The 20,064-nt window shown below is 36.5% G+C and overlaps 2 protein-coding genes across 2 annotated transcripts in view; both read right to left on the bottom strand.

The window, feature by feature from the left end:
• The window catches only part of LOC137649333 (uncharacterized), a 6,903-nt gene extending 1,608 nt beyond the window's left edge, over positions 1-5,295 (bottom strand). Inside the window, exons 1-2 of the mRNA XM_068382314.1 lie at positions 4,954-5,295; positions 3,810-4,858 (exon numbers count right to left, since the gene is read on the bottom strand). Coding sequence (XP_068238415.1) covers positions 3,810-4,858; positions 4,954-5,295 — 1,391 coding nt within the window. The remainder of the gene's footprint in view (positions 1-3,809; positions 4,859-4,953) is intronic.
• A 9-nt stretch (positions 5,296-5,304) lies between these two features.
• On the bottom strand, positions 5,305-7,998 carry LOC137649334 (uncharacterized). The gene is made up of 2 exons (XM_068382315.1): positions 6,915-7,998; positions 5,305-6,236 (listed from the first exon to the last, which is right to left on the bottom strand). The coding sequence occupies exons 1-2, from the start codon at positions 7,996-7,998 to the stop codon at positions 5,305-5,307; spliced, it is 2,016 nt and encodes a 671-aa protein (XP_068238416.1).
• Positions 7,999-20,064: the final 12,066 nt, after the last annotated feature.

The raw sequence follows: 20,064 nt of genomic DNA on the forward strand, positions 1-20,064 counted from the left end.
GCAGGCAGCTCAAGATCATGTCACCACCACCAACATAGCACAATCTGTTCCTACACTTCTTATGTGGTCATCAGCACTCCATGCTCACAAAATCTGCTGACTAGCAGGCTCCACCTGAACTTGATACCACGAAGTATGGGTAGGAAATCAAAGAAAGCATCCTGAGAGCAGCAACCTCCAATCTGCAACAACGACCCAAAGAATATATGAGGTGCAGTGGTGTTGCTGTGAGGCTGATGTGAAGGCCTGTGACACTGAACGTTGCAGTGACACTATGGAAACATATGCACTGTCTACTTTTCTTGTAGATGTAGTGACACCTGCTTCAACCCATTTAAGGTAGGGGAGGAAGGCAAAGATGAAGCAGAAGAGGAGGGAGAAGAATATGTGGATAATGAAAAGGAACCTAGACATCTTGATCATATATTCGGCTATGATGATGAATGGGGGCAATTGTGGTAAATAAATAAATGCTCAGTTTCAAAACTCTAAAAAGGTTATTATCATTATATGGATTTAATATTTAACCTAGAATTACTTTGAAATTGATCACTGATCCTGAATTTGCTCCCGAGTAAAAATTTGTTTACACCCCTCAATAACCTAAAAATGGAATAGGCCTTGACTTTTAAACAAGAATTTGACCTCGAATAACACAAACAACCTCAGAAATAGATAAATGACCTCAAATTTATGATGGGAAAGAGGTGTCACATGCTAATTAAGAGAACAATATGCATGGGATGTAGAGCTTACAGAAAGTAAAATGCCAATTTCTCGAAATAAGAAAAGTATTTAGACAGATGGTCCTACCAGTATAACACATGCATCAGAAACTTGGAGACCTATTAATGCCTTACAACAAAATTATTTAAAACTTAAAGATCTTTGGGGAGAATAATGAGAGAAAGAAGAGCAATATGGATAAGAGAACAAACAAAAGTAGAGGATATTCTAGCAATATGTAAGAAAAAGAAATGGATGTGCGGAAGACATATAATGAGAAGAAATAAGATATATGGACTGAAAGAGTTACGGAATGGGTCCCTGGAAATTGCAAATGAAGCAAGGGAAGGAGGAGAAGACAATTGATTCTCGAGCGCAGAAAACTTCCTGCTATCTATCTATCTATCTATCTATCTATCTATATATATATATATATATATATATATATATATATATATATATATATATATATATATATATATACATATATACATACATATATATATATATATATATATATATATATATATATATATATATATATATATATATATATATAAGTATGTATATATACATATACATATATATGTATATATACATATATATATATATATATATATATATATATATATATATATATATATATATATATATATATATATATATATATATATATATATATATGCGTATTCATAACATATACTTACTTTACTTTGATGGCATCTTTTCCTGTCCCATGCAGCAGGGAAACTCCACTCTCTACATGACTTCCACTGTCATTTTAACTTGTTCGTTCATAGTATTTAACGTCTCATAACGCGTATTGTTCATTTACTGTTAATCGTCACTGTAAAAAAGACTCATGTAATAAGAAAGTCTTCAGTTTCATCTTGAAAGCCATAATATCTTCAATCATTCGAATGTTTTCTTGTAGCTTAATATATAGTCTTGGGGCTGCATATTTAAAGGATCTGGAGCCTAAAGTATACATAAATCTAGGTTCCAACAGTTTGAAGCCATCAGTAACTATTCTTGTGTCGACACGATTTGTTAGCTGCGCAATATGTAGCAATTCTCTTAAGTATTTTTGACGCCCGGTTCTGATAACTTAGCGGGTTATTGTACATATTTTAAATTCAATTCTCGCTTTAATCGGCAGCCAGTGTAAATCGATTAGTATAGGGGTGATCCTTTCTCTAGGTGGGACACCTTTTATCAGTCTTGCTCCTCTGTTTATTATGTTTTGTAATTTATTAAGTTGCACTTTTGGCAAAATTGTAGTAGATAGACTTGCAGTAGTCAATCCTTGTAATAACAGAGTTTATCACAAGTTTCTTTACAGAATTTTCGTCCAGGAACTTCTTTATAAACACGATATTTCTTAGATGGTAACCAGCAGTTTTTATTACATTATCTATGTTATGGGCGACACAAACTCAGGAACTCAACTTTGACCTTTATTCCGTTAACAGTAGTAGTAACAGTAGCAGTAGCAGTAGTAACAGTAGTAACAGTAGCAGTAGGTTCATTCCTGAAAGGAATTATTACAAACTTTAAATACTGTACATTATTAAATAGCCCATAATATTCAATAAGTCATAACGGTGACATGATGTACCTGAATACATCTTGCAAAGCTAATTAAATATAATTTTCTAAACAAGACACTTTCATTGCCACTTTAAATCACATTTTATCATATTTATAGGACAATCAAATGTTAAATGTCACAAATAAACCAATTTACGCCTTTTAACGCTTAAATGAATAAGACATATAAAACAAACATATACATATAAGTTCGTCCAAAAAACTTACATCTGTGTGCCCAAAATGAATCCTTACGAAATATATACAACTGTTCTCTTTGAAAACCTTGCTTGAACTGTCAAAGAGACTTCATAATTTTAGGAAGTAAGATGAAATCGTAATTTGTTTACACCTCTCAACTTTTTAACTACCACTTACAAAATTAACGACATTGTTTTTTCCAACCAGATGGGTTTGTGTTTCTGCATTAACATACTCAGCCTCATAAACAGATTAAACCTGTTTATCAAAATATACACCTACACATGCAGACACAATAAATAACCTTTAAGTTACAATACAAACTCTTTGAATTCAAAATACTTCCACGATTCACTTATTCACCTAAACAAAATTAAACATCCTCATAACTCTAATAATATATAATATCAAATGATAGGCCATAAGAACAACATAATATCACGTTACATTTAACATGAAAATCCTAGCCTTCAACTAATAACACTAGCTTCTGAATAGGACGGACAATAACCGAAGAAAGTGTCTTAATCTTGGCACTGCGAATTGTTCCTTTGTCATCAGGGTATACTTCTATCACGCGCCCCATTGGCCAGTGATTCCTTGGCTCAATGTCACTCTTTACCAAGACCACATCGCCAACAATTAGATTTCTTCTTGCTTCATTCCACTTTTGTCTATTCTGTAAAGTGCTCAAATACTCTTTTCTAAATCTTGACCAAAACAGGTTGGTCAGATATTGAACGCATCTCCACCTTCTCCCCATGTAAACATCATCCTTTTGAAACAAGCCAGGGGGAGGGATTACATAAGATTTTGGAATCAACAAATGGTTTGGAGTTAGTGGCTCAAGGTCATCTACGCTGTCACTTACAGTGGTTAACGGTCTTGAATTGACGATGCTCTCAACCTCACAAAGCAGAGTCCGTAAACTTTCATCATTTAGCCTTTGACCAAATTCCTTCACCAGTGCAGACAACACTTTTCTAACTGTTCTGATTTGGCGCTCCCAACAACCACCCATGTGGCTTGCTGCAGGTGGATTGAATTTCCATTCAATATGATGATGCAACAAATACTTCTCAATCTTCTTTTCCTCCATCTCATCAAGAGCTCCCTTAAGTTCTCTCTCAGCCCCATGGAAGTTGGTTCCATTATCACATCTGATAACCTTAGGATGACCTCTTCGAGAAACAAATCTTTGCAAAGCATTTATGAAAGAGTCAGATTGTAAAGTGTTTGCAGTTTCAATATGAATTGACCTACTAACCAAGCAGGTAAAATTCACACCATACCTCTTTAACTCCTTTCTTCCTTCCTTGATGTAATAGGGTCCAAAGAGGTCAATACCAACATTACTGAATGGTGGTGAAGGTTCCAATCTGTCTGCTGGAAGATCAGCCATATTTTGACTCAAAGCTGGTTCTTTCAACTTCCTGCAAGTAACACAATGAAATAACACATTCCTGACAGTTGCATTAGCATTGATGATCCAATACTTCTGCCTTAGATTTGAGAGAACATGGTTTCTACCTGAATGAGCTAATAATTCATGCTCATGTCGTATCAACAATGTAGTCACATGATGCTTCTTTGGTAACAGTATGGGATGTTTGGCAGACTGTGGAATGTCAGACTTTCTTATCCTACCTCCAACCTTCAATAATCCATCCTCAGAATCAAGAAAGGGGTCAAGCTTATATATTGGACCACTCTTGCCAACTGACAATTTCCTTGATAAAGCTTTCACTACATCACCAAACACCTCCCGTTGAACATACATTATGATAGCCCTTTCAGCATCAGTGGTTACACAACCTCTCCTTTCACCACTAAAGATTGACTTTAGTTGTTGAAATACAGAAACTGCCTTTTGTAACCTTGACCATGAAGAGAAATATTCAATTAATCTTGTAAACCCATGATGTTCTTCAGAAGTTGTGACCGCAGACACATGTTCAATCTTATCATCAACACAATCTGCACACAAATACTCCTGTGAAGGCAAATAATCAGATGCAATAAATGATGGGCCATGAAACCATTCGTCATACTGCAAAAAGTGATGTACACTAATACCTCTTGATGCCACATCAGCAGGGTTATCACTGGAGTTTACATATCTCCATTGCTCAGGCTGGGAGTAGTCCCTTATAACCCTGACTCTGTTGGCTACAAAAACAGGGAACCTTTTAGTGTTGCTATGAATATAGTGAAGGACTGTTGTTGAATCTGTGTAGTACACTACCTTGCCAACAGTAAACTCCAACTCCTTCAGGATGTGTTGAGCAACCTTGACAGACACAGTTGCCGCTGTAAGTTCTAACCTAGGTATAGTCACCACCTTTTGGGAGATACTCTTGATTTTCCCATGACAAGATTTGACTGAACTTGGTTTCCATCGTGAAGAACAAGGTATGCTGCAACACCATAACCAACTGTACTTGCATCGCTGAATAATACAAGACTTGAACCTATCACATTACCAAACCCACTTGACTTGAAGCATCTTGGTATTGAAAGCTGCTCCAGTAAATGAAGACCTTGTATCCAATGTTGCCACCTTTCAGCTAGCTCATCTGGAATCCTCTCATCCCAGTCCAAACTCTCAACTTGACACAATTCTTGTAACAGTTTCTTGGCTGGTAAGATGATTGGAGAGAGCAACCCAAGGGGATCATATAATGATGAGATAGTTGATAACAATCCTCTTCTGGTGAATGGATTATCCTTGAGCTCAATTGAGAACTTGAATGAGTCTTCTTTAAGGTCCCATAACATTCCTAAGGCTCATGTCACTAAACTCTCCATGTCAAGATTAAACTTGTCACTTTCAACCGAACAATCTTCAGCAGGCAAAGCTTTAAGGACATCACTTGAATTGCTGTCAAATTTAGTTAACCTAAATCCTCCTTCACTAGTTGCAGATACCAAATCCTTCACCAACTTCACTGCTGTAGGAACATCAGCACATGACTTCAAACATTCGTCAACATAGAAATTGTGCCTTATGGTGTTGCCAACAGTTGAATCATACTTCTCATCTGCTTTGTCTGCTGTGGCCTTCAATGCAGTATTTGCAATACTCGGTGATGAGATTGCTCCGAAAATGTGAAGAGCCATTCGGAATTCTTCAAGAGGTCGATTGATGTCACCATTAGGCCACCACAAGAATCTAACATAGTCCTGATTCTCAGGTGGAATCTTTATTTGAAAGAACATAGCTTCAATATCTCCAATGAATGCATAAACCTCCTGCCGGAATCTAATGAGTACTCCCGTCAATGAATTGGTGAGGTTTGGACCCTGTAGCAGAACATCATTTAATGACACACCTTCAAACTTGGCACTACAGTAAAAAACAACCCTGATCTTCACTTTCTTGGGATGAAAAACTTCATGATGAGGAAGATACCAAACAGGAATCTTATTGACCTCATCATCCGGGATCTTGTAAGCATAGCCCTTTTCAAACAACTTGTTCATGAATGCTGTGTACTGCTGTCTGTAATCTTCACTATTCTTCATCTTCCTCCTTTGCCACTTAGCTCTTCTAACAGCCTGCTTCTTATTGTTAGGAAGATTCACATTGGGATCTCTGAAAGACATGGGTAGCTGAAAGTGACCATCTCTAAATTCAATGTCATCCTGGTACCTTTTCACAAATCTTGTGTCCTCAAAAGATAAGCCACACTCATCAGGAACTGACCCATGATCCCTTTCTGAGAAATCTAACTCAAAGTACTTCCTAATACTTTCAACAGTAATACAGTCAGTAACATGTTAAACATCAGATACAAGTAACCTGTGACATGAAACCCTATTTGAACTAACCTTAACATGTACAGGCCCATTAACTGCCTATCCATACAAATATCTTACTGCAAAGGGGCCATAACCTGAAGTGAGTACAACCTCTAAAGGTTGTAAAGCTGTTGGACAGTTACTACCTATCAAAATTCCTATGTCTAACTCTGGCTGATACACTGGAATCTTATTAATAACACGTGATAAATGAGGCCAATCCTTTAACACTGCATACCTTGGAATTTGATCATGATTAACAGGAATATCCTTTTGTGTGATAACCTTTGGCAATACAACATCATTATTACCATGTATATCAGCAACAACAAGACCATTTACAATAAAGGTTTTAACCGTATCAGTCCCATGCATTGTTTGCAACTTGATAGCGGTTTCAATACCTTTACAGTTTAATTGATCATTGATACTATCTTTAATGAAACAACCTGTACTGCCCGTATCATAAAAGGCATGAGTTTGTACTACATTGTCGCTACCCTTTACACGTAATTGCACATGCAAGATTGATTGCAACACTGTATCAGAAATTGTACATGCAGAAGACCTCACATTACTTAGAGTTTGAGTATTACCTTGACCTGGAGTGCGACCTTCACCTTGAGTACCATCTTGACCCTTAGCACAACCTTGACCTGTACTTTCAGACTGTGCACTAGCTTGTGACACAATTGCACTGTTGCTGTCAAGCATCCTAAAATTCTCAATGTGCAGAGTGGTAGGATGCCTTTTATTACATGTCTTGCACTGCCGTCGATTGAGACACCTTTTTGAAGTGTGGTTATTGCCCAAACAACTGAAGCAAAGACGGTTGACTTTAACAAATTCTCGTCTTTCATCCATACTCCTGTGCAGAAATTGAGGGCACTCCTCAAGGTCATGATGACCACTACAGAGTTGGCATTTCCTAGTATACTGGCTGACAGAATTTGATGGTTGCACTGTCACTGCAAACGATTTTTGCTTGGTCTGACTTGAGCCATGATTTGCCTTTGCCTTTGAAAAAACACACACTCTACCCAAAGCTTCCCTGCTGAATACAGGATCCATTGCTGCCTCTGCTGCATTCTGCACTAATTCCACTAATGTGGGGAAACACACACAAATACCTTGCTTCCTGAGCTTTATCACATGATCCAACCACTTATTTTGAATATACACTGGCAGCTTTGAAATCACCCTCTGAAGGTTTGGCGAATCATTCAAAACCTGCATGTTTGATAATGACTGCATGGTATGATTACATTTCACAAGATATAAAGCATATTCCTGCAAAGATTCTCTGTTATCACCTCTCACTTGCGGCCACTTGGTTAGCTTGTCTATGTATGCCATGGAAACCTTGTATGGATCTCCATACACTTTGTCCAGAAGTCTTTTTGCTTCAATGTATCCTTCAGATACATTCATAAACATGCACCCAGCTATGAGTGACTTAGGCTTTCCTTCTAGATGCTGATTTAAGAAATACAGCCTGTTGGAGTCTGATGTGGTGTGTGGCACGATGCGGTCATTAAATGCCAACATGAATGATGCATATTCAAGAAGATCACCACTAAACTTGGTCACTTCAGCATGAGGCAGCATCATAGCCGCTGCTAACTGTTGCTGACTTTGGTAGAATGACTCTGGGGCAGGTGCCATGGGTAGAAAAGGCATTGTCACATTGGGTTTATTTTGATGCACATTATGACTGGTGTTTCAGGGTTTAAAACTTTGTCTGTCGATGGAATAACTTCTTCCTGGAACACCTTCTCCCTCGCCCTTGCTGCTTCAATTTCACCATCCAACTTTAACAAATCTTCCTTGGCTTTTAATTCTGCCTGTTGTTGGGCTATTTCTGTTTGTTTCTCAAGCAGTGCCCTCTGTGCAAGCAAACCAGCTAACTTTGCCTTCTCCTGTATGAGAGAAGACTTTACACTTGATGCCGTGCTTTTAACTGACCTCCTGGATTTATGTGACCTGCTCCGCAATGAAGATCCGTCCATAGAATCCTGCAAATTTGCTTCTGTTGTGGCTATCCATTTATGCACCTGTAATCTGAATCCTATGGCAAACAATTCGTTTTCTTCAAACCTTTTGATTTCTGACTGGTGCTCGTTGACAGGTAATTGAGACAAGTAATCACTGTGGCAGTCTTTGTACTTCTTTAACCCTTCCTCAAACTCCTCCATGCCTGTCTTTACTAAATGGAGATTATCAGGCTTCTCCATACACTTGCTGACTTCATTCCGTTTCTTTGTGAGGGCAGAGAGAGCAGCAGTCTGGTTGGTCTTGAGGGTGCGTAACTTCTCCTTGGCGTCACCATTGTCTTCTACGTTGTCCTTCTGATCCGTACTCATGTTAAAGATGAATGAACTATTGTTATGGGCGACACAAACTCAGAAACTCAACTTTGACCTTTATTCCGTTAACAGTAGTAGTAACAGTAGTAACAGTAGCAGTAGCAGTAGCAGTAGTAACAGTAGCAGTAGGTTCATTCCTGAAAGGAATTATTACAAACTTTAAATACTGTACATTATTAAATAGCCCATAATATTCAATAAGTCATAACGGTGACATGATGTACCTGAATACATCTTGCAAAGCTAATTAAATATAATTTTCTAAACAAGACACTTTCATTGCCACTTTAAATCACATTTTATCATATTTATAGGACAATCAAATGTTAAATGTCACAAATAAACCAATTTACGCCTTTTAACGCTTAAATGAATAAGACATATAAAACAAACATATACATATAAGTTCGTCCAAAAAACTTACATCTGTGTGCCCAAAATGAATCCTTACGAAATATATACAACTGTTCTCTTTGAAAACCTTGCTTGAACTGTCAAAGAGACTTCATAATTTTAGGAAGTAAGATGAAATCGTAATTTGTTTACACCTCTCAACTTTTTAACTACCACTTACAAAATTAACGACATTGTTTTTTCCAACCAGATGGGTTTGTGTTTCTGCATTAACAATCTATTTGGGCATTTAGAGACAGGTTATTGTCAAGAAATACACCTAGACCTCGAACTTTACTAAATATCGGCACCGAGTCATTATTTATGTTTATTTGAATATCACCTACAGTATGTTTCTCACGCTGTTTCTCTTGCCCACCACCATGAATGCAGTTTTGTTCTCATTTAATTTTAGTTGTTTAAATATCATCCATTCTCTGACACTATCAAGGATTTGGTTTAGAATTTCAGTAGTGGCATGTATATTATTTATGGAGAAGTAAAATTGAGTGTCATCTGCAAATAGCTTAAACTTCACGCTATGCCTTTGTAGCATTTTCGATAGACAAATAGTATAGATGCAAAATAAGATTGGGCCAAGTACACTCACCTGGGGTACCCCTCTGTTTAAGGGTTCATATGATGAATAAGAGTTTCCAATTTGTACACAGTAATTTCTACCAGCTAAGTAGTCTTTTAGGTATAGGAAGGCTTGATCTTCAACGCCGATTGACCGTAGATTATCTAGTAGCAGTTCATGCACCTCTGTATCAAATGCAGCACTGAGATCGAGCAGTGCCAGTATGAAGACACCACATTTATTTTCATCCATTATTTCTAATATATCATTTACAACAGAGCAGATGGCTGTCTCCGTCGAGTATAGTTTTCTGTAAGCAGATTGGTTGTCAGGCAAAGCTTCTATTACTTCTAAGTGACTGACTATAGTCCATTTCTTTTAGCGATGCATATTTGTACCGACTCGCAGAGGTGCCCTTTTAGCTCGGAAAAGTTTCCTGATCGCTGATTGGTTAGAATTATCTTGTCCAACTAATCAGCGATCCGAAAAGTTTCCTGATCGCTGATTGGTTAGAATTATCTTGTCCAACCAATCAGCGATCCGGAAACTTTTCCGAGCTAAAAGGGCACCGCCGCGAGTCGGTGCAAATCTGCATCGCTAAAAGAAATGGACTATAGTTGTTCAAGAATTACATATTCAAGCACTTTTAAGACAAAGGATAGATTCGAAATAGGTCTATATGAGCTTAATTCCTGGTAGTCCAGCGCATTTTTCAGAACTGGTGTGACTACAGCCATTTTCTCAGATTTAGGAAACTTACATTCATCAATCCTTGCATTTGCTATTCTCATTATTATTTTGGTTAGACTAGAAAAGTTTCTCTCTCCAATTACTTCAGATATATGAATAGGATCGATTGCGCAGTTTGTTTTCTTTGCTCTCTTGTTAATTCTGGTGATGTCATCTTGTGTTATGCTGTTAAATCGTATCAATTTTGTCTGTGTGGCTGGTGTATCATTAATCTGATGTTGAGTATTTACAAATGACCTGGTTATATTTTCAATTTTGTTTCCAAAGAATACTAGAAAAATATTCACTAGTTCCTGGTCACTGTAGCCATCAGGTAGCTTCTTTTCTTTTACATTTTCCATAATACCATTCAGGAGACGATATAACTTATTTATGTCTGTTGCTGCTTCGAGGGTTTTTTTCTTCTAGTATTCACTTTTTTTCCTTCTTAGTAGCCTAGGTAGTAATATTGACACGCAGCAGTTTTGTATTCTACACAAGTACTTTCAGTTTTTAACCTATTCCACTTTCTTTCGTTACGTCTTTTTACCCTCTTTTTTACCGAAGTCTTTCCATCAAACCAAGGAGATTGGTCTTTTACAATTATAGTCTTTTCCATCGATGGGCACATGGTATCATATTCACTTTTACTCACTTTATTGTAAGTGGTCATAAGACAGTTATCATACTTAGCTACTAACAGACGTTGGTCATCATGATCACAGGGAATGTTGATAGCATCACTTATTTTCTTTGTAACTACTTCAATAGTGTTAGAATATTATCTAACTCAATTCAAATAAAGAGTAAGTCTTTATTCTTCAACTTACCTATACTCGAATAGGGCTGTTATAATCTTGATTCTGGATAGTAGTTCTAACTAAATAGTTCACCTTTTAACGGAAGGAACACACGTTCCAGGGATGCGGCCGACAGTGATTGTGTAACTCCTTCAGCTCAAACTGACTCTTCCAGTCAGATTCAACTTGAGAACAACTCCCGTTTTCTTTCCTTTGTTCGAATACTCTCGAACAATCGTTGAAAAATAAAGACAGGAAATCAAAACTGTTTCCTTATAAGGAATACATTTAACATTTAATTAATTAATTCAATTAGAATACAAAAAGGGGAAAGTTAAAAATTTACATTTAATATTAACAAATGCCAATCATTCAGTTTACTTTCCGTCCATGACCGAACACCAAAACAAAACAGAAAGTAAGAGCGACCTAACTAGTCAATTCGACTATTTCCTATGAATGCCATTACCATTCCTTAATCAACTATTTCTAGGAAAAGTGGTTACACAAAGAACCATTTTGACAGATTAACTCTACAACAAAAGAACACTTACAAAACGAAAAAAAAAATTTACAATCTACCCTCCCGAGCTAAGTTTCTTATCAAGTTTCTGGAGGCAAGAGCAGTACTGCGGGTAGGCCTGGTAGATACTTCATCCGGCGGAGCTGTTCCAGTGTCAGGTATTTCAGTTGCCTCAAAATTACCAACATTGTCCTCTTGTTCAATTTGAACATATAAATTAGGATCATTAAGCTCAGGATATAATTCTAAAGGTATTAAAAACTAACATTAATTACGCTTTCAGTTTTATCAGGCTTAACAATACAAACAGTACGTACAACCCCTTCATCATCACTAAATGTTTCAACAATTCTAACTAAAGGCCAATAAGTTCTAGATTTGGAAGGTAATTTAAAGAGAGCAATTTCCCCCTTTCCCCACTTTCTTGGAGGCTGAAAAGAAGATCTATCTTTTTCTTTCAAACTTAATAGATATTCAGAAAGCCACCTTTCCTTAAAGCTTTCGTAAAGTCCATCCCTAGTTTCCAAAGTACGAGCAAGGAGAGAAGAATACTCATCCTCCTCACCATACTCCCACTCAGGAACTTGTTCAAAATCACCAAACATTAAAGAAGGAATAAATCTGCCAACCAAGAAATGACTAGGAGAAATTATATCAACCTAATTTTCACAAGATCTATAAGTTAAAGGCCTATTATTTAAGATTTTCTGAATGTCAGAGAGGAAAGTGACAAATTCAGAGAATGAAGGAGTATATCTACCAAGAGTTTTAAAAAGGCAATGCTTCACTGTTTTAATTAATCTTTCCCAAACAGCACCATACCACGCTGCGTACACAGGGATAGTCTTATGTGAAATTGAAGCACCCCTAAACTTCTCCTTAAACTCAGAAGAAGTAGGTAACTATTCAATTATATTCCCAGCCTGCACAAAGGATTTGGCATTGTCAGAATAAACAGCGACAGGAACACCAAACCTATTAGAAAACCTAATGAAAGACAATATAAATTCTGAGGTTGACATAGACTGGACAACTTCCAAATTTGTAGCTCTTGTATTAAAACAAGTGAAAATAAGAATGTACACCTTAAATTTTTCACCATTTTTCTCCTTCAACCATAAGTGGCTTGTATAAACTGTTTGCCTGGCCTTTACAAACACAAACCATGCATGCACAAAAAACTAAGAGTGGATTGCAAACCCATATGCATAGACTTACAATGGGCATAATAAATCAGCAACCGAGTCAAATGATGCTTTTTGTCAACAAGAATAGGATTGACAATATCAAATTTTAAAGTAATATTTTTGTCAATCCGACCTTTAGTTCGCATTATACCATTATCGTCCAAAAACAAATTGAACTGCCTAACTAAAGGTGGAACTTCCACTGAAGAATCTCTACTCTTCAGATAAGATAATTCAAGAGGAAAAGCTTCCTCTTGCGTTAACCTTAAAAGGTAATTAGAAGCTGCCACAACAGGGTCAGCTTGAATTTTCCTAAACTTATGTACAACAGTAAATACCTTAGAAACTACACTTATAAGACTAGAAAAACTAGAAAAATTACTAATATTTACAAGATGTTCCTTTTTAGGGAACATTACAGGAGAAATTAAGTCACCCTTCACATTATCAGGAATACAACCCAAAAGACCCTTAGGCCACTCGTCAGGAGAATTCAACCAAGAAGGCCCTTTGATCCAAAGACTGAAATTTTCAAGAAGTTGTTTACTAGTACAAGGTTTAGTTAGTAAATCAGCCTGATTGCTAGATGAAGAAATATAAGCAAATGAAACTCTACAAAATCTATCAGAAATCCTATCTAACAGATTAGAAATTTCCTTCAATGTATTATTTACAAATGTGTTTCTCTTAGGAGCCCTATTAGTTAGAATCCAACTAAGAACTACTTGGCTATCTATAAAAAGAGTTATGCTTTCAATTTCAGCACAATTTAATAGATTACTTTCAAAAATAATGTCAAAACACTTCAAAGCTAATTGAGGAGCCAAAAGTTCTAAAGTAGGGAGAGTCTTCTCCTTAATCGGGCTAGCCTTAGTCTTAGCAAATATCAGGGAACTATGATCCCCTTGCACAGCATACATAGCACAACCATAAGCTTCCTTAGAACCATCGGCAAACAAAAACAGCTTGACAGGAGCATCAGTTTTATAAGTTTGTCTAGAAAAAAAAAAAGCCTGACTAACTTCACTGTAAGAATTTACAAAATTTACTCCATAGTTTAAAAGTTTCAGCACTAGCTGTTTCATCCCAGTTCGTAAATTGCTGGCACAACTTACGAATAATAAGCTTGCCCTGCAACATTATAGGAGCAAATATACCAATAGGATCAAAGACAGATGACAAAGCTGACAAAATCTGACGCTTTGAGGAAGCACCCTTGTTCAATTGCTTAACCTTTAATTGTAAGGTATCTCCGTCAGAGTCATAAATATATCCTAAAATCTTCATTTAAAAGAAGCTACCTTTTCATCTTCATCAAGTATAGATAACAAAGCAGGTATGTTAGAACCCCACTCCCGTAAAGGCAACCCCCCTGAATTCATAATTTTCTTAATAGAATTGATAAATGGCATCTGGGCTCCCTGATTAGAAGAGAGCACTAAGTTATCCATATAAAATTTGTCTCTAATCAGAGAAGCTACTTCATTCCCTCTATAGCTAGACAAATGATGTTGAATAATATAATTCAATATAAAGGGAGAATTTACAAATCCAGAAATTATGGTACTATACCTATAGGCAACAAACTTCCCATTTATCTTTCTAAAAAAACAAAATCTATTGCGATCAGACTCTAAAGAAAACATAACTTGGAGAAAAGACTTCACTATATCAGCTACAACTACATAATCATTATTCCTGAAATACAAAACCAAAGACAAGTTGTTCATCAAATCAATACCAGGGAAAGCGGCTTCATTTAATGAAGGAGCTTTTCCCACCTTTAAACGACAATTAAATACAGGACGGATTTTAGTGGTGGCATTTTCATCATTTCTGATGACAGAACGATGAGGAATGAATACTTGACCTGAGGCTCTATTTTTAACAGGCTCAATAATGCCAAGCTCCTCCTGTCTATCAAAAACTTCCTCAAATTTAAAGGATATATTCTGATCCGTTCAGCAACTGCCAAAGAAATCTTTATATTGTTTGGGACTTTTTCAATTAAATCCTTTTTCCATGGTAACTGAACAATGATTTATTTCCCGGACATTCCGAGGCCCCATGCCTATCACCGAAGCAGTTAATGCATAAAGTTAGTCCTTCAGCTCTATTCTTCCCAGATTGCAAAGTATCAAACCTAGTACATCTAGAAGAGTTATGACCAATTTCTTTACAAAATTTACATCTACCAGAAGATAAAGGTTTACTGGTAAATTGAACTTTATTAGAGTCATTACTAGCATTAGATCTATTACTAAACTTTGATTGTTGGAAATTACGGTCTTTACCTTCAAATTAACTTTTTTACTTTCATACTTAACTTTAGGTTTTGCACCAGAATTTTCATTATGACCTAAACTAAGGCGTGCAATTATACTCTGATAATTATCTAACAACTACTTAAAATTAGGATAAAAAGATCCTTTAGTTCTAGAGAGTTCTATCAAAAATTTTCTAGGAAGCTTCCAATTTACAATTTTGATAGTTAGCAATAGAGCAGCCGAATCAACTTCAATCAGTTCTATACCAAGTCCCTTCAAGTCAATGAATTTATTATTCAAAGATCTAACTAAAGATTTTACTTCACTAAGGGATTTTACTTCAGAAGTGTTCAAAACTTCACCTATTACTTGATCAATTATGTTGTCTTGATCCAGAAAATTAAGATCTTATTGCTTAAAAGCCTAATCAAAACCCTCATCATCTACTGTAATGATTTCTACTACACTTAAAGCTTCACCTAACAAATAATCCTTTAAATAGATAAGCTTTTGAGCATCAGTTAGGTTAGGCATACCAGCCAAAGCATTATTAAAAGCCTTCTTAAAGTTAAAATAAGCAAATGGATTAGCTGCATCGTTTTTAAACTTCTGAATTTGAATAGCAGGGAGAGGCAACTTTACAATTTTACTAGAACTATTTTGAGGAGTATTCTTACCTCCAAACAAATGATCAAATTTTACTCTTAATTCAGACAGAGTTTTCTGTATTTCATAATGATAATCTCTTGCTGCTTGCATAATACTATCTAGTTCATCTTCAGCAGCAATTTCACAAATGCTTGCATCAAAATTCTCAACTATTACTAAATTAGCATCACTTTTGTGAATGAATTCTTGCAACAAATGACCATTAATTTGATCGTCCTTTAAAGAGTCAATCTTCCTAACATCAAGAGTTATTAAACCTTTAACATAGGCCACCTTTTTAATTAACTTTTTAATTTTAGCCTCATCCTCTTGAACAATGCTTTTAACCAATACTAAATTACCCAAGGAAAAATTAAAACTTAACTTTATCAAGTCAATGCAAAGCAAGTTATCATCAGTTACTTCCTAATGAAAATACAGCATATTAGGCTAATAGCAAAACTAGGCTAATCAACAGGTTATATAAATGAAAAGGCTACTGAATTAACCTAAGCTTAAATTAATACAGTATAAAATAAGACCGATACTACTCCTTTCCTTATAAGGAATAACAGCAGTATAGGTATACAAAAAATCCTGACATTACAAAAACCAAATGAGCCTAGAGAGGACAAAAAAACTGAATACTTGACACTAGAACAGCTAACTAACTTTAATTTTAGGCCTTTAGTTAATAAAAATCAGCCATTCTCTGCGCCAACTTCAGATTTCCATAGTTATTGAGATGAACTCCATCCCAGGCATAAAGGCGTGGGTCAGAGAATCCACTAACCCCTTTCATAATGAACAGACTATGCTTTCCCTTCCATTTATACAACCACTTGTTGAATTTATTTGACTTTGCTTTAAAGTCCTGCCGCAACGCGTCAAAACTTTCCAAGTGATTGAAATAAAACCTATCCTCTATTTGCGCAAAAATAAATTTCGCATCAGGACAAAAGTTCCTTAACAATTCCGCAAAGGCCTCACAACTGCGCTCTACCTGCCATACCTCCGCAGTACTAGGGATAGCGTACAGATCGTTGCTACCCAAGAACACAAAAATTCGAGTAGGCCTAGACCTCTCAGGACAAGCAAAATATCACTCCACTTCAATTTTAATGCTTTCAAAGGTTGCGCCCCCCTTATGAATGAAACAAAACCCGTCACATTCTTTCAGACGTAGTTCTGACAACCTCCTTACCCAGCTATGTCCAATGATCTGAGTCATAGCCGAAGACAACAACAGGACGAAAAGCAAACTGAAGTCTCACGGGTATAAAAGAGTAAGTCTTTATTCTTCAACTTACCTGTACTCGTATCTTGATTCTGGATAGTAGTTCTAACTAAATAGTTCACCTTTTAACGGAAGGAACACACGTTCCAGGGATGCGGCCGACAGTGATCGTGTAACTCCTTCAGCTCAAACTGACTCTTCCAGTCAGATTCAACTTGAGAACAACTCCCGTTTTCTTTCCTTTGTTCGAATACTCTCGAACAATCGTTGAAAAATAAAGACAGGAAATCAAAACTGTTTCCTTATAAGGAATACATTTAACATTTAATTAATTAATTCAATTAGAATACAAAAAGGGGAAAGTTAAAAATTTACATTTAATATTAACAAATGCCAATCATTCAGTTTACTTTCCGCCCATGACCGAACACCAAAACAAAACAGAAAGTAAGAACGACCTAACTAGTCAATTCGACTATTTCCTATGAATGCAATTACCATTCTTCAATCAACTATTTCTACAATATATACGGTAAGAGAAAAATTTGATTATGTCTAAAGTTTATTTTCTTTACTAATGCATGTTTCTGTAGAGGTAGACTAAACGTAATTAGTTTGTGTACTGGGGAGATAGTACATTTCTCTTCGACTTTTAAATCAGATACAATATTCATGTCATCACTTATAACTAAGTCTAGCGTATGCCCAGTTAAAGTAGTTGTGCAGTCGACATTATTCAATAGTCGATATGATTCTAGTAACTCACTAAATGCCAAAGCGTCAGGTTTGATGCGTCATCCATCCAAAGATTGAAGTCTCCACAGATAACTAAGGCTAGGGATACTATGGATGCGAATTCTGACGAAAATGTTTTCTGACGAGTACGTTGGAAATCCTTGGCAGAATAAGGTGGTTACACTGTACGCGTTTTCTGATATTCTTACTTCCCTGATATTCCTGAGATGGACAATGAGCCCCTACAGAATGTCCCAGTTTCACGGAGATATAATCTATGGAAGAGCGCAAATGAGGCTTCGCTACTACTACTGCTGCTACTACTACTACTACTACTACTACTACTACTAATAATAATAATAATATTAATAATAATAGTAATAATATTAATAATGATAATAGTGTTGATATGTCTTTGAAATTCTAAATGCTTTTTAATATGGAAATCGAATGTTTACGAACTAATAATAATAATAATAATAATAATTGTCGTGAATTTTCTCCGACTTATTGAAATTAATGATTCTAGGTCCCATGGAATGCGCCGATGACAAGACCTTGAAGAGGTTTGCTTTCCAAAACTATTCAGGATTCAATGAAATATGATCACAATTTTCAAGTTTATTACGAAAATAATCATTTGATAGAGAAATAACACACAATAACACTTTAAGCTAATTAAAAAATAGAACTGTCACCCTTAGGGGGTCTGCAACATGTGCTCATGATACACAGAGTCCACGTTGGACTAAATAAGACTAAATTTTCGTAATTACAACAATTATTCCGTGGTAAATCACATACCAAGGTCCACAGGCGTATTCTGATGCATAAAACTAATCCCTAGTCCCAGAGATTATAATTTTACAGATCGATACAAAGTTACATACAAAACTCAAAAAAGGAACCAACCTGGTATCACGGTGACTTGGAGCCGGAGACAGAGAGACTAACAATATAGTTTAACTTACTGGGTTGGATGTTTAGGCAGGAATGAACGAGCATCGTGCTGGACAGCTCCGAGGAAAACTACGATCTCCCGCGCTAACTAAAGTGTCCTTAGGAGATGCGAGGGAATTCTTACGTTATTTATTCAATAAAGGGTTTGATAAAGCTTCTTTATCGACCACAAGACAGAGAAACAATCAAAGTCTTACTTCAGATCAAAAGGTAAACTTAATACTTCGACTGAAGGCCATAATTTACCGTAATCCAACAAGCTAGAGAGTCCTTGGCTCTAAACATATACATCGATATTTTTGTCGTGGTAAACTATTACAATATCATTTTTGTAATTCGTAAATAATAAATACTTTGTCTCTCTGACACCCGCTCCTTCCCCACCAGATGGTTGAAATTTATGCCACAATACCGTCACGTATTGGATAACACTCATTCGCAGAAACATCCGCGAGATTTTCCAATCTTACCCCAATTTAATGCAACGTTCGTGGAGTTAAATGGCGGGGGTTTCGAGTGATCAGGTCGAAACTCCCGACCTCCTCCACACCCTAAATAAAGGGGAGGTGAAACGTCGGTCAATTGGGCAAGACTGGACTCGGGGGAGGAGTAACCACTCTAACCACTCTAACAGGCTCATTGCGTAGCGCTCCACAACGACTCTAACGGAGTACACACAATATACATCAACAGAAATATTACCCCGGGGCAATCAACTCTTACAACTGTACACAAAGAATGGCAATGCAGAAAAAAATGTACCCAGACATATAATACATAATGAATCAATCAATAGAAAGGTAAGTAGACAATGGGCATAAAATAATATCTCAAATAAGCAATATATACATGTACAATCATGAATTGAATAAACTTATGTATATATATTAAATCATAAGGCAATCTGCCCTTAATCGATCAAGGGAATTACCCTTCCCATACTGACACACCTTGGCAATTACTCTGGGGGGGAGAGGTGCCTGGTTCTGTACAACGCTCGACTTGTATGTACGAGAGAGACCCTCCCATCCCCGTACTCTACACCCGACGCACTTCCAACCTCTGTGGATTCAAACTCCCCTACACTTACTTCTTTCCACCCTCCCTACCTACCAGAAGGGACTCTCCCATTTTCATTTACTGTTTGTAGTTATGAGTTATAGGTCCTCATTTTGAAGTAATCGTTCCATCAAATCTCGCTGCTTCGCAGCAGCCTTTCTCAATGGGCGTGCGGAACGTCCTTGTGCGCCCGTTGTCTCTGATTCTACGTCACTTTCACTCATCTCACTTACCATATTGTTATCACTATTTGCATCACTAC

This window comes from Palaemon carinicauda, chromosome 11, assembly GCF_036898095.1.
Source record: "Palaemon carinicauda isolate YSFRI2023 chromosome 11, ASM3689809v2, whole genome shotgun sequence".
NCBI classification, from domain to species: Eukaryota; Metazoa; Arthropoda; class Malacostraca; order Decapoda; family Palaemonidae; genus Palaemon; species Palaemon carinicauda.

Coding starts and splice junctions, on each gene's coding strand:
- LOC137649334 (XM_068382315.1), bottom strand. CDS start 7,998: ATGCCTTTTCTACCCATGGCACCTGCCCCAGAGTCATTCTACCAAAGT. Junction 6,237..6,914: donor AGGTCGCACTCCAGGTCAAG/GTAATACTCAAA, acceptor TAGATTTCTCAG/AAAGGGATCATGGGTCAGTT.